This window comes from Sphaeramia orbicularis, chromosome 13 (assembly GCF_902148855.1).
Source record: "Sphaeramia orbicularis chromosome 13, fSphaOr1.1, whole genome shotgun sequence".
NCBI classification, from domain to species: Eukaryota; Metazoa; Chordata; class Actinopteri; order Kurtiformes; family Apogonidae; genus Sphaeramia; species Sphaeramia orbicularis.
Genome location: NC_043969.1, coordinates 44,803,691 through 44,817,933, shown reverse-complemented (window position 1 = coordinate 44,817,933; position 14,243 = coordinate 44,803,691). Strand labels below are relative to the sequence as shown.

At 37.7% G+C, this 14,243-nt stretch overlaps 3 protein-coding genes across 3 annotated transcripts; all 3 read right to left on the bottom strand.

Annotated features, from left to right (window-relative positions):
- On the bottom strand, positions 1-639 carry cldnj (claudin j). The gene has a single exon (XM_030152559.1). It carries the CDS (start codon positions 634-636, stop codon positions 1-3), a length of 636 nt encoding a protein of 211 aa, XP_030008419.1. The 5' UTR covers positions 637-639.
- Positions 640-5,408: 4,769 nt separating this feature from the next.
- On the bottom strand, positions 5,409-6,295 carry LOC115430996 (claudin-4-like). The gene has a single exon (XM_030151221.1). The coding sequence runs from the start codon at positions 6,250-6,252 to the stop codon at positions 5,584-5,586; it is 669 nt and encodes a 222-aa protein (XP_030007081.1). The 5' UTR covers positions 6,253-6,295; the 3' UTR covers positions 5,409-5,583.
- Positions 6,296-12,111: 5,816 nt separating this feature from the next.
- LOC115432123 (claudin-4-like) lies at positions 12,112-13,213 on the bottom strand. The gene has a single exon (XM_030152949.1). It carries the CDS (start codon positions 13,127-13,129, stop codon positions 12,497-12,499), a length of 633 nt encoding a protein of 210 aa, XP_030008809.1. The 5' UTR covers positions 13,130-13,213; the 3' UTR covers positions 12,112-12,496.
- Positions 13,214-14,243: the final 1,030 nt, after the last annotated feature.

Sequence of the window (14,243 nt, the reverse complement as noted above, 5' to 3'; positions counted from 1 at the left end):
TCATACATAGTTCTTGATGGCGTAGCTGCTTTGCGTGGGCGTCCTGCCTCGTGTGTACCCACTCGAGGAGAACCTGGGCTTCTGTGGAGGACAACTCATACACAGAAAGGCTCCTCCGATGAACAGCAGCCCGGACGTCACAAAGCCCACGTAAATGGCGGCGCCCAGTTCCCTCTTCAGAACCTCAGGGACGCGGGGGTTGTAGAAGTCATTGATGATGGAGTTGGCCGTCCACGCCACAGCGACCACCGAGGTGAGGGCCGACAGGCAGAAAATGGCCCCGGAGCTGATCACGACCCGGTTCTTTATCTGGGGGTGGCTCAGGCAGTTGGTGCAGCGGGCCCCCAGGAGGAAGATCAGGAACCCCAGGCACCCCAGGAACAGGCTGATGCAGACGAGGCCCCGCGCCGCCTGCAGGTCCGGGGACAGGTCCAGGATGGCGTCGTAGAGTTTACACTGCATCTGCCCCGTGTACTCGCTGACGCAGGTCATCCACAGACCCTCCCAGAACACCTGCATGACCACCAGGTGGGTCCCGATGAACGCCGTCACCTTCCACATGGGCAGAGCGCAGATCAGGATGGTCCCTGCCACGCCCACCATGGACACACTGATACCCAGCTCCTGCACACCCATGGGACTGATAGACGCCGTTACACCCTGGAAGACAGACGGACGTGGAATAAAACATGTAGCACGGTCCAAAAATAATAAAAAATGAACAAAACTAAAACAACTAAATCAAATAATACATTAAAAAACAATCTAAACCAATATGTCAAGGAAATATGATGACAGTATTTTAATAATAATAATAATAATAATAATAATAATAATAATAATAATACATCCCACTTATATAGTGCTTTTTTGGACACTCAAAGACGCTTCACAAACAAAACAAAAAGAACAAAGGGGCTCAAGAAAATGCAAGTTTCAACAGGTGAGTTTTGAGTAGTGATTTGAAGTTTATTAAATGTATTAAAATGCATTATATTACATGATTCTAAATAATGCATTATAATGTAAAACATAACTGAATAGAATAGCTGTAACAGAGGTAATTAAGTGAATGTGGACCAATGTGGGTGGGTGGGCGGTGGTGGAGGGGTACTACTTTTCTCTTTTTTTTTCTTTTTTTTTTAGTTTAGGTTTTGTTCGTTGTTAGTTGGTTTTTGGAAAACTGGAAAACTGGACATGCTTATACCTGTGCTGAGAGGATATGTATACTGAAAACGTATCCTAATAAAAAAAAGATTATTTAAGAAAAAAAAGAAAAAGTAAAATAATGTGTATTATTATACAATGTTGTTATAACGTTGTATAATGTATTAATATATCATGTATAAACAATTGTGGAAAAACTTATTACACCACCCTTGTTTTCTTCAATTTCTTGTTCATTTTAATGCCTGGTACAACTAAAGGTACATTTGTTTGGACAAACATAATGATAAGAACAAAAATAGCTCATAAGTTTAATTTCAGAGCTGATATCTATCCATTTTCCATGTTTTCTTGATAATAACCAAAATCACTTCAGTTCTTATATCAATATCTATGGCATTGTACTGACAAAAACAGTGCTTTTAGACATTCCATGTTTTCTTTTCTGTCTGTTTTAGTCACATGATCCACACAGCAGTTAGTACTTGATTGCATAGCCATTGTTTTTGATGACTTTTAATGGTCTAATTATTTTTTCTGCAACTGTAATGTGTATTGTATCATCTGATTACAAATAATGTGTTATGATATACAATGTACACAGTGTAATATATAATATAATGGAGACCTTTCAGAATGCTGCTATGAAATCTATGATAGACGGGTTATTATATTGTATGTGGGAGTATGACTACAGGCTGACTCACACTTTACAACAGCAGATAAAATTAGTTCAGGATTAAAATAAAAGGATTTCTGCAATTTTTAACGACACTGAAAAAATGAATTGCCTGTTTAGGCCAGATTAGGGTAATGGATGAGTATGGACCTAGAATAGAATAGAATAGAATAGAATAGAATAGAATAAAGTGAAACAGAGTAGAAAAGAAAAGAAAAGAATAGAATAGAATAGAATAAAGTAAAATAGAGTAGAATAGAATAGAATAAAATATAACAGAATAGAATAAACATAGAATAGAGTAGAATAGAATAGAAAAGAAGAGAATAAAATAGAATAGAATAGAATAGAATAGAAATGAGAAGAATATAATAAAGTAAAATAGAGTAGAATAGAATAAAATAGAACAGAATAGAATAAAATACAACAGAATAGAATAAAAATAGAATAGAGTAGAATAGAATAGAAAAGAATAAAATAGAATAGAACAGCATAGAATAAAATAAAATAGAACAGAATAGAATAAAATAAAATAGAACAGAATAGAATAAAATAAAATAAAATAGAATATAATAAAATAGAAAAGAGTAGAATAGAATAGAATAAAATAGAACAGAATAGAATAAAATAGAAAAGAGTAGAATAGAATAAAGTAAAATAGAGTAGAATAGAATAAAATAAAACAGAATAGAATAGAATAAAAATAGAATAGAATAGAATAGAATAGAATAGAATAGAATAGAATAGAATAGAATAGAATAGAATAGAATAGAATAGAATAGAATAGGCTTTATTGTCATTACAACAGTTGTGTAATGAAACTGCAGGTGGTGTCTACCAGTGACTGCACTGGCAAATAACAACAACACAATAAGATACGGACATATATTAAAAAAAAAAAACATATAAAATATAAAAGAGTGTGCAATTGAAATATGTGCAAATTAGAGATATACTAAATGAAAGGGAAACATTTTAAAAATATATAAGTAGTATAAAAATGTGCAGATGTAACGGTGTAAACAGTGTAAACGTACATGTATGTTTACATTGACAGACTGTGGGAGGGATTAGAACAGATCAGAAGAATCTGAGTCTAAAAAGTTCATTTTCCATCTACGTCATCATGTTTAGTCATCCAGTAGAAACCAGACGGACTCATATCTGTCTGAAAACCCTGGAAAAACCCCATAAACCCAGAGACTGATTCATACCATTAGAACTGAAACAGCAGGGTGTTTTCTGTTGAGCTTCAGATATTTGTCAAAACTGATGTCAGAGGATAAACATTTGGGTATTTTCATGTAATGAAAGTAAAACACCACTAGGGGGCATAAAAGTCTCATTATTAATCTGACTTTAATTGAACACCGTAAAGAGTTCATCTTCTTCATCATGATTCATGCATCAAACAGAAATATTGCCAATATTGAATAGATCTTTCCTGTTATTTTTATATCCTCTTAACTGTAATGGGCGTCATTCATTTTTGTTTATAATTTCACAAGTTTTTGTCTTTTTATGACTCCTAATTTCATATTTTTGCCTTTAATATTTATTTCTTCCCATCTATTGGCCAGCAATTATGTCATGTTTTCTCTATTTCTTGTTTGCGTCTTCACATCTTCATATCATGGGATCTATATCTGCCAAAAAAAAACCTTATTCTGAATCAAATTTATGCCAATTTATGTCCGGACAAAATGAAACAGATTAATTATTGGAACTGAAACATGCATAAACTCAACGTAAGTGGAAAGAATCACAGTTTTACACATAAAATAAAACAAAAAAGGGACTAAATGTGACAGAAACCAGGTGAGTATTTGCAAAACCCACTGTAGGAAGTGCATGTCCAGCTGATTTCTGGAATAACTTCCTTGTGGCGTGACATTCTCACAGGGACTTTTCAACATTTTTGACACTTCCTGTGACACCTGAGTAACGTGAGCCTCCGTCATCCCTGATTTGGAGTCGGATAACGCCAGAAAACACCAAAACAAAACTTTCAAAACCAATGGAATCTGAGAAAAAGTCCAATTTAAATGATCCAACAGTATATTTTAACAATGTACACTTTCAGTAGAGGGAAAAAAGCTGAGTTAGTGTCAAATATTTTCCTTGTGAACCAGATTATTCATTGTGCAAATGCTGTCAGTGTTAAATGAAACTCCGTCAGGTCATGTTGTTATCATCCTCATCAGCCAACAGGATTGTGAGTCCCTGAGTCACCATGTTTATCTGTGTTCCCAACCTGACAGACCGGTTCGCCGTCTTTTGTGTCAGGTTTAAATAACCACTAGTGCTTTTTCTTTCCAGTGCATATAAACAAGAGCAGCAAGAGAAGAAGTCAGATATTTATTGTCGCAACACAGAATCATATGCTGTAAATCAGGAAACAATAAGACACAGTGCAAATACAAAACACACCTTTAAAAACAGGTAAACTAAGCCCATTTTCAGAATAACAACAGTAGAAAAAGACCTTCATACATCCAAAAGTGCAAACCAGTATGTCCTTCATTGCCGCTTTGTGTGCGTCCGTCTGGATTCTTGAGCTGGTAGAGTCTCAAAAATACAAAAATATAAAAATAAAAAGGAGAAAAAGTTCCAAGAGTTTAACCCTTTAACCCCTGACGTGTCTGCGATGATCGTTCTGAATGTATGATTTGTTTTAAATATTCATAAAAATCGACCGTTCGCTCAATAAGAAACATTTGAAAACGTGCTGATAGAATAGAGCTTGTTCTTTCCATAGACATCTGAGCATGCTCAGTGCACCCCCCACTGTCTGTGGAATGTGGGTCAAAACAGAGCAGTGAATGAGACGACTCGCTTTAAAAATAGATGGTTTGGGCTTTTTTTTTTTTTTTTTTTTTTTTTTACACCGTTTTCTTGTCGTTTTTTGTTTTTACTATTGTTTATCGTGTTGTCCTTAATTTTTTTTTTTACTGAGTTTTTACCGAGTTTTGACTGTGTAACTGCTTTTTGGAGTTCAACCAGGTGCCCAAAAGCAGCTGGACTGATTTACAGTCGCGGAAAAAAAATGATTACACCATCAAAAGTCATCAAAAACAATAGTTATGCAATCAAGTACTAACTCCTGTGTGTATCATGTGACTAAAACACACAGAAAACATGGAATGCCTAAAAGCACTGTTTTTGTCAGTACAATGCCATAGATATTGATGTAAGAACTGAAGTGATTTTGGTTATTATCAAGAAAACATGGATCATGGATAGATATCAGCTCTGAAATTAAACTACTACAAGCTATTTTTGTTGTTATCATTATATTTGTCCAAACAAATGTACCTTTAGTTGTACCAGGCATTAAAATGAACAAGAAATTGAAGAAAACAAGGGTGGTCTAATAATTTTTTCCACGACTGTATAAAAAAAAAAAAAAAAGCCCAAAACAAAAACTATTGGGACAAAATTCAAATCCTTGTTGTTCAGTGTGTTCCAGTTCACAGTTCATGTTCAACATCTTAAATCTCTTACTGATGTACATTCTGAGTGCCTTATTTAGTAAAAAACCTCTCAAACTTCAGTTCTTCTTTGTCTTTTTCTGTTATTCCACCTGTTTTGACCTTAAACACACAGTAAAACAAAACCAGTGAACAACAGGAACACAAACACATACTCACTGCAGCTTTTATGAACCTGAAACAGACGCTAATTCACCGCAGCGCCTTCACCTGGAATCATGTCTTGGGGGTTAAAGGGTTAAAAACTCAAATGTACGTCTTGGTCGGCGTTGACGACCGGACCGAGTCCACTTTACTTGCTCCTGAGGTCTTGTTCAGCAGGTATTTCACAGACGGGGCTTTATTATCTTCGTCTCGGGGGCAGTTAGCGCAGAGGAGCCCCCCTCCCAGGACCAGCAGGGCCCCGGCCCCCCAGCCCACGTACAGAGAGGCCCCGAGTTCTCTTTTCTGCGCGTCCACCAGTATAGGGTTGTAGAAGTCTCTGATGATGATGCTGGCGGTCCACGACACCGGGATGAGGCACAGGAGTCCGCTGATGATGAGCACCACACCGGCCGCCACCAAGGCCTTGGCCTTGGCCCTCTCCTCTGGGATGAAGTTGGTGCATTTCCCGCCGGCAAACGCGATGAGGATCCCCACGATGCCCGTGATGATGGAGACCACCACGAGGGCCCGGGCCCCCTGCAGGTCTGTGCTGAGGGCCAGCATGGAGTCGTAGACCTTACACTGCATCTGGCCCGTGCTCTGGACCACGCAGCTCATCCAAATGCCCTCCCACATCGTCTGCGAGGTCACGATGTTGTTCCCGATGAAGGCGGTGACTCGCCACATGGGGGCCCCGCACGTGATGAGCACCCCGATCCAGCCGAACAGGGCCAGGGCGCTGCCCAGCATCTGTAACCCCATGGAACCCATCGCCGACGCTCGCCAGGAGTTTCTGAGACGCTATTAAGAGACGAGCAGGTGCTTTATGAGCAGACGAAAACGCACGAAGAATGAGAGGCGTGAAAGCCAAACTAATAAAGACACAGTAGAGGCCCTGCCAAAGAATACCAGCTGTGCAGGATTCTTTGTTCGTGGGACAATGAAGCTCAGGGCTTCAGTTCCCCGTTTTCTGGAGATTGTGTTACGCTGGGTTTTGCTGTTATTCTCAAGAGGGAAAGAGATTTAAGTGCAGTGGAATACGTGCATTTAAAGGATGAAATATATGTGTATTTAAGTCAGAATACAAGTGCATTCTTAAAATAAATGAAATACTTAAAGGTGGGGTAGGAGATGTTTTCCTGGAGCATTTTTTACTACATTGTTTAAAATCCCCTTCACACCCTGATTACAACTAATTAATTAAATGTTCTAACAAAAAAAAAAAAAAAAATGTAGTCACCTGTGGAACGGACAGGACTGAAAAAACACCATCCAATCATTTCGAGCGCCCAATCGAAATGATTGAACGGTGATATGTCTATCAAACTCTACTACCATTTGTCCCTCCCCTCTCTGTGCATACCCTCTTCGTGCATGAATCGTGCGTTCTCAAAAGCTTGGAGCAACTGGTACAGGGAACGAAGCCAGAGTCAGAGCTTGGCTATATTAGTTATATGAGGATGGAAAGTTCACTGGCAAACTGTTTAGTCAAGAACATAAATGAAGGAAACGTAACGTTAGTCAGATAGGTCTGAACTGGGGCTGTTCTGTAAGAGCGGGGGTGCTGGAGGAGACTGAATGAGGAACACATGGATGAGGTACACGGGGCCAGGGCTGGAGCAGGGCGAATTGTGCAGCACTCATGAACCCTCAGGAACAAGTATTGTGCGTTCCAGTACTCTGGAGGCGTGGCTTTGGGGGGTTGTCTGAAGAAAGGGGTTTGGACGTTTGAATTCAGTGTTTTCAAAATGTAGTTTGCTTGAACCGTTTTTCTAAGATCTGGTACCACACCTTTAAGTCAGAATACAAGTGCATTCTTAAAATAAATGGAATTCTTAAGAGCAGTGGTTTTCAACCTTGGGGTCAGGACCCCATGTGGTGTCGCCTGAAATTTCTAGTAATTGATAAAAAAAAAATATATATGGAGAGTTGAGAGAGACAATCACAATATTTAAATGACATGACAAACTGTGAGTCTGAAACTGAAGCACTGTGGTTCTGTTTATCTGTCAAATGTTCATTGTGGTCAGTTTCAGATGCTGCAGCTCTTTCATAATTCACAGTTTGAGTTCTTGTTTGTTCAGTATTAATTGTCAGCCTTGTACATCACAGCTGGACTGACTGTACATATCCTGACCGAGGAAAATCAAATTCTCACTTTGTGCAGTAATCTACACCTGGCTTTACTGCCTCTGTCCATAATAATATATATTATATAGACTAAACATTGTCTAAAATTAACATTTATTTGAAACATAGTATAGCAAACTATTACATGATCAAAAACAAATTAATTTTAGCAAAAAAAAGAAAAGTCTCTGTTTTGAATGTCAGGGGATGCCAGAAATTTGTGATGTTAAAATGTGGTCAGGGGACGAAAAAGGTTGGGAACCACTGCTTAAGAGGATTAATAGGAAAAAGACTAAAATCCAGGCACTCACTTGGTTGGAAAATTAGAAACTGTAAAAAGCCTTTATTTCATGAGGGTTTCACTTTTTAAATTCAAAGTCCTTTTAAGAGAATGGGAAAAAAATAAATCTGGATGTAGGTGTGTTTCTAATGGGGTCGGGTTCTACTTTAAGATGTTTTTAAGGAACATTATTGTTTTACTTTTAGTACCTTTTAAAATAATGGTGGTGTTTGATATGTATGTTCTTATTTTAGTGTTTTATGTATGGTTTTAGAACTGACTTTAATTGTGTTTTTGTATATTTTTAATGAGGATGTGTGGCTGGGATTTCTATTTTGTGTAACTTCTGCTGCTGTCTTGCACTGTAGAAAAAGAGATGTTTAATCTCAAAGAGCTTTTTCCTGGTTAAATAAAGGTTATAAATTAAATAAATAAACTCTAAAAAAGACCTAAAGATGATGTGTCTTTTACACATGAAAAGATCCTTGGCAGTGTTTTAGCTAAAGATCAGCTGGCCAAGTGTTACTGGGTGGGTAAATGCTGACAACTTTTCCTCTGGAGAGAGTGATGCACATACGATAAGGAGGGCAGGATATGTTTGAAAAATTATGGGAACCCTTTAAGGCACACGTGTCAAACATGCCAAATCCGGCCCTCCAAAGGGTCCAGTCTGGGCCCTGGGATGAATTTGTGAAATGCAAAAATTACACTGAAGATATTAATCATTTTAGTTCAGGTTCCACATACAGACCAGTTTAATCTAAAGTGGGTCAGATCAGTCAAATACTATCATAATAACCCACAAATACTCACAATTCCAAATTTTTCTCTTTGTAAATGTAAACATTTTCATGTCATTTTACTGTATTTACACGAAAACAAACTATCATTTCACAGAAACACGTATAACCTGAACAAATATGAACATTTCAAAATGTCTGAAGTGCTAGTTTACTAATATTCTGCCTGTTATTCAATGTTTTATGTATTTGTTGATCCACTGTGATCTGTAAGTTGTAATTTACATGTGCAAATGATAAACTGAGACATAATATTGTTAAAATTGCACTTAGTTTTCTTAAGAAATTCCAGTTTGTTCATGTTATTCACATTGTTTTAAAGCATAGTTGGTAGATGTAAATATTTACATCGCATAATTTACTTTTTTCGCTCTAAAACATAGAGGAAAGTTTGGAGTTGACATTATTTATCTATTATTATGTTATTATTTCACTGGTCCGGTCCACTGCAGATCAAATTTGGCTGAATGTGGCCCCTGAACTAAAATAAACTAAACTAAAAAACACCCCTGCTTTAAGGTGTTTGTTAAAAGAATCGATTTAGCAAATGACAGCGAGGAGGAATAAGTATTCAGTTCTAACAGGGTTAATGAGTTCAAATACCCATAATTATAATAGGGCATGAAATTGTGCACAAATGTTTATGGCTGAGAAGTTTGTGATGTGTATGTGTATTATTTGTTTGTAATTTTTGTTTTTTGTGCCACAGCAGGGGCTTTTGTTAGTGAGGCACAGGTCTACATACTAGCTAGAATTGTGACTATATTTACAAGTGTATGTGTGTATATAAGAAAAATGTCATTAAATATATGGTTTAAAAAAAAGAAAGACCTAAATACAAGCTACTTTGTATAAACATGGACTGAATGAAAAATCCTGTCTTTGTCAGAAAACAACCCTGCTTTGTTTTCGAGGACAGAGACAGACCACCCACCACAGATCAGACTTTTCGGAGGTTTTCATTGGATCACAGGTCGAGGAGAGTTTCAAACCTACTGGCTGAAGATGCAAAGGGAGTGTCCAAAAAAACAGAGACACACAGATACACCGCCTGTAAAGTCGTCTCTGGTTGTGACAGGGTTATGTGAACTAAAACTAAAACTAGCAGTGAAGAAAGAACGGACGACTGGAGGAAGATTAAAAATGAAGAAAAACTGAACAAAAACAGCACTGACTTCCAAATGAAGTTTTCTCTACATTTTATTTTTCTTTATTTTATTCAAATTTATTCTAATGTTATCATCTGCATTTTGCATTTTTCAGTGAAAACCAGTTATTTCCCAATTTTTGTTTCCCTGATGATGTAGATGTTCATAAAAGGGACTACAGATGGAAATGAGCACTGCTGCTACAACCTGGCATATTTACAGCTGCAGTTGTTGTAGATGTTCATTAGTAGGCACTGTACCTCATAAATAAAAAAAATAAAAAATGAAAGCAGAAATGAAAGAATGCGTTTAACCCTTTCATGCATGATGTCCATATTTGTGGACACATAGTTGAATCTCACTTTCCAGAGGGTTATAAAGGTAATATTCTCCAAATCACATGGGGGCAGTCTCTATAGACCCTAAGCCACAGCTGTCAAACATGCGGTCCAGGGGCCAAACCCGGCCCGCCAAAGGGTCCAATCCAGCCCATAGGATGAATTACACTGAGATATTATCAATCAATGGTGTAAAAATCATTTTAATTCAGGTTCCACATACAGACCAATTAGATCTCAGCTGGGTCAGATCAGTAAAATACTATTATAATAACCAATAAATAATGAAAACTGCTGTCATTTATCAAATTGCACGGGTTTTACTGGTGAATCAATGTTGTAGAAGATGACAGTGTTTCCATGGTAACTACGGAGCCTCTGAACGTCCAAATGGGTCATATCTGATGACCATGAAAAGATGATGAACTGCATTTTACACCAATTATTTACATGTATTGATAGGATTAGTGGATCAGAAGTTATTTAACATTTTAGATCAGTAGAAGTTTTGGTTGCTGGTGGCTCTTTATGGGTTAAAGACTGACATTACTGACCTGGATTTAACCGCTATTTATTTAAAAATTGTATTTTATATATTCCTTTAAAGTGATTTACATTGCTTTAATTATCTGAAACAAACAATATATATGAAAGGATTCACAAAGCTGCTGAAAATAAAGCATGACTGAGCAAAAACTGTATTAGTATGAACAACACGGGACAGATAATTTCACCCATTAGTTCCAGTTTCTGTAACTGGTTCCGGTAGATTCTCACGGTGTTGGAATGTGATACCGAGCGAACAGGGTGTGTCTGCTCTGATGAAACACTCTGAAACACTACCCTTAAATCACATGTATCATGAGTTGTTTATGGAAAACAATTAAATAAAAATAAATATGCAGGAAATTTCCACAAAAAAAAGTCACATATTTTCTATGAAACACGTGGTCATGTTGGATCAGAAATAAGACAATTACTGAGAACTTTAAGGAGCTTCAAGGCTGTTTTAGTACATATTACATGAAGAAGGCCTTTTTTCTGGAGATAAATGTAGTTTTTTTCAGTTTATAGGTGTTTTATGTTGTATTTAATGTCTATTTCAGCATGTCTGATACACAGTAATAGTCGTCTAACACCTCAATTTATGACTCAATCCTGTCTTTTATGACTTCTTTCACTCATCTCTCAGTATTATGTCCTTTCTCTAAGGACATTCTGTTGTTTTTAGCTGTATGGGTGTACAGGCATGGCTTTGGCAGGTGTGATGTAAAAATAAGACCGTAGTGCTTTCTGTGAAAAGGCTTGGCCTCCAAAGCTGCTGGACTAGTTCGACTGGTTTAACCAAAGCAAACACACACTGGTATTGTTTCTATTCTGCTTTCTTGTTCCTCTTGTATGTGAGCAGTTTGATTATTTACAATGGGAAATAAGCCTTGCATCAGCTGAATATGTAAAAAAAAAAAAAAATAAAAAAAAAATGCAATTTGTCTGGGAGAAAAACCGCATCATATTCCTCAACCTTCACAACAAGATAAAGGATGAAGAAAAACCAAAAGTTCCTTAAAATCACGTGGTAGATGGCACAGTTACACAACCAACTGCAATACATTTGAACTATTTTAGACAAATTAATACATCCAGCTCTTAACAGCTGTACCAATGCATATTAGTGTTACTCATCCTATTGTCCACTACTTCATTTTAACAGATTTTATGGATTAATTTTAAAGAGTCTCAATAAAAAACACCCAATAATTCTTCTGGAAATCACATCGCCCTCTCTATAAATATGCCTTTGTGTTGACTATTTAAGAAGACTGATTACTGTAAAGCAATAATGTCATTTGACTGACAAAAAATAAAGAAAAGATGAGTCCTTAAGCCATGTAGTTATACTTAGCTCTATAAAATATCAGTTTCACACAAAAGAATCAATTAAGTCAAAGTTTTATTAAAAATCTGCAATTTTCATTCACACATTGCATCATGATATTACCTCTGAACAGAGGTATTTGCAAAAAATATTCTATACAATACATTCAATATACATAAATCAGTAATGTACAAAATCTCTTCCATCATAGATCTTCTACAGTCGACTGGTACAAAACATCCTCAACATCAAACTCGTTCAGTCCAGTTGTAAAACCACTGGAGGATCTTCTTTCTCTCTCTCGACTCCAAAGAATTCTGTGACTTCTCAGATCATTTGTACCCAGCGTGACAGACCAAGCCTTCGGATCTCTCACAAAGAAGGACGATTATGGAAGACGAAGTGACATGATTTATAGTCTTTTAATCGGGGTGACAGTTGTCTCAGACGTAGGCCCGACTGTCGGCCGTAGATCTGGCTCCGGCGTACTTCACGGGGTACTCTGGACTGTCTTTGGGCGGGCATGAGCTGCACAGGAGGCCGCCTCCCAGAAGCAGCAGCGCGGCGGTGCCCCAGCCGATGTACAGGGCCGCCCCCAGCTCCCTCCTCTGGGCATTGGTCAGGACGGGGTTGTAGAAATCCCTGATGATGGTGTTGGCGGACCAGCACACGGGAATAAGGACCAGAACGCCAGCGCAGATGAAGACGATCCCGGCGGCGATGGCCACCTTAGCTTTGGCACGTGGATCCTCTACAAAGTTAGTGCACTTCCCCCCGGCGATGCTCAGGAGGATCCCAAAGGCGGCCACGATGATGGCGATGACCACGAGGGCTCTGGCGGCCTGGAGGTCCTGAGGAAGGATCAGCAGCGAGTCGTAGATCTTACACTGCATCTGACCGGTGCTTTGCATCACACAGTTCATCCATAAGCCTTCCCAGATGGTCTGCGCCGTCACGATGTTGGCTCCGATGAAGGCCGTGACCTTCCACATGGGCAACGCGCACACGATGATGGTCCCCAGGAAGCCGATGAAGGCCAGGACGAAGCCCAGCATCTGTCGTCCCATTGACACCATGATGAGGTCTGGTTTGAGTTCAGTTGAGTACAAACAAAAAGTCAAAGTTCAACCGGAGAAGCTTCGTTGAATAAAGTCCGAGGCTCATTTCCTTTGGTTTTAAGGACATTTGTCGTGAGGCGGAGTCACCAAGTCCTTCCCTCCGACCTGAAACCAGTGCAGTGGGTGGCTGACTAGCCCGACCAGATTCTTTGCATTATCTGCACTTGGAAGGGGAGTAGTTTCGGTGAGATGAACATCACAGTCAAACATCGTTATGTAAATGAGCCTCATAATCAAACAATGCTCTGCTGTTGGATTGGCCCGGCCCCCGGAAGACCAGGTGTGGTCAGTGGTTTCAGGTGGAAAAAACACAAAAACACTAACACTGGAAGGAGTATCACCGGATGTCAGACACCAATACACTGACTTTATATTGTTTTTTTTGTTTTTTTTACCTAAATATGATCTATTTCATGACCAAACCCCTCACAAACCCAGACCTATGTTTTAATTCCCACCAAGTTTATAAGGTTTTGATAAAGAATTAAAGTGATAGAAGACAAAATTATAATAGACAAGTACTTTTGAAAGGTTTTTGATGTAATTCTCAGTCATTAAATTGCAGAACTCCATATTTAATTGGTTATTTTTAACATAAATTAACTGCATTAACCAGAGTTCTGAGGCTTTATACATTCAGCCACTGTCCATCCAACTACAAAGAAGAAAAAAAAACATCTGAAAGTAAAAATGTTTTTTGTATTTCTTTTGTATACTAGGATAATTTTTTGCTTTGGTTGTTTTTAGTTGATCATTTGTTTTGGGGATTTACTTTGTTGGCAGTTCTATTGTGTTTTTTATACATCTGAAATAAAACATTCATTATTTCTTTCAGGTTTTATTGTTAAATGTCTTTTAAAATAAGCTTTTAACACAGCCTGACTAAATGCATAAAATGTCACAGTTCTGTTTATATTTGCTTTTAAGATACCATCCTGAAAAACTTTTAAGTCCATATTATTATTATTATTATTATTATTATTATTATTATTAGTATTATTATTATTATTATTATTATTATTATTATTATTGTTATTTAACAAGGTAAAAAGCTCATTAAGATTAAATCACA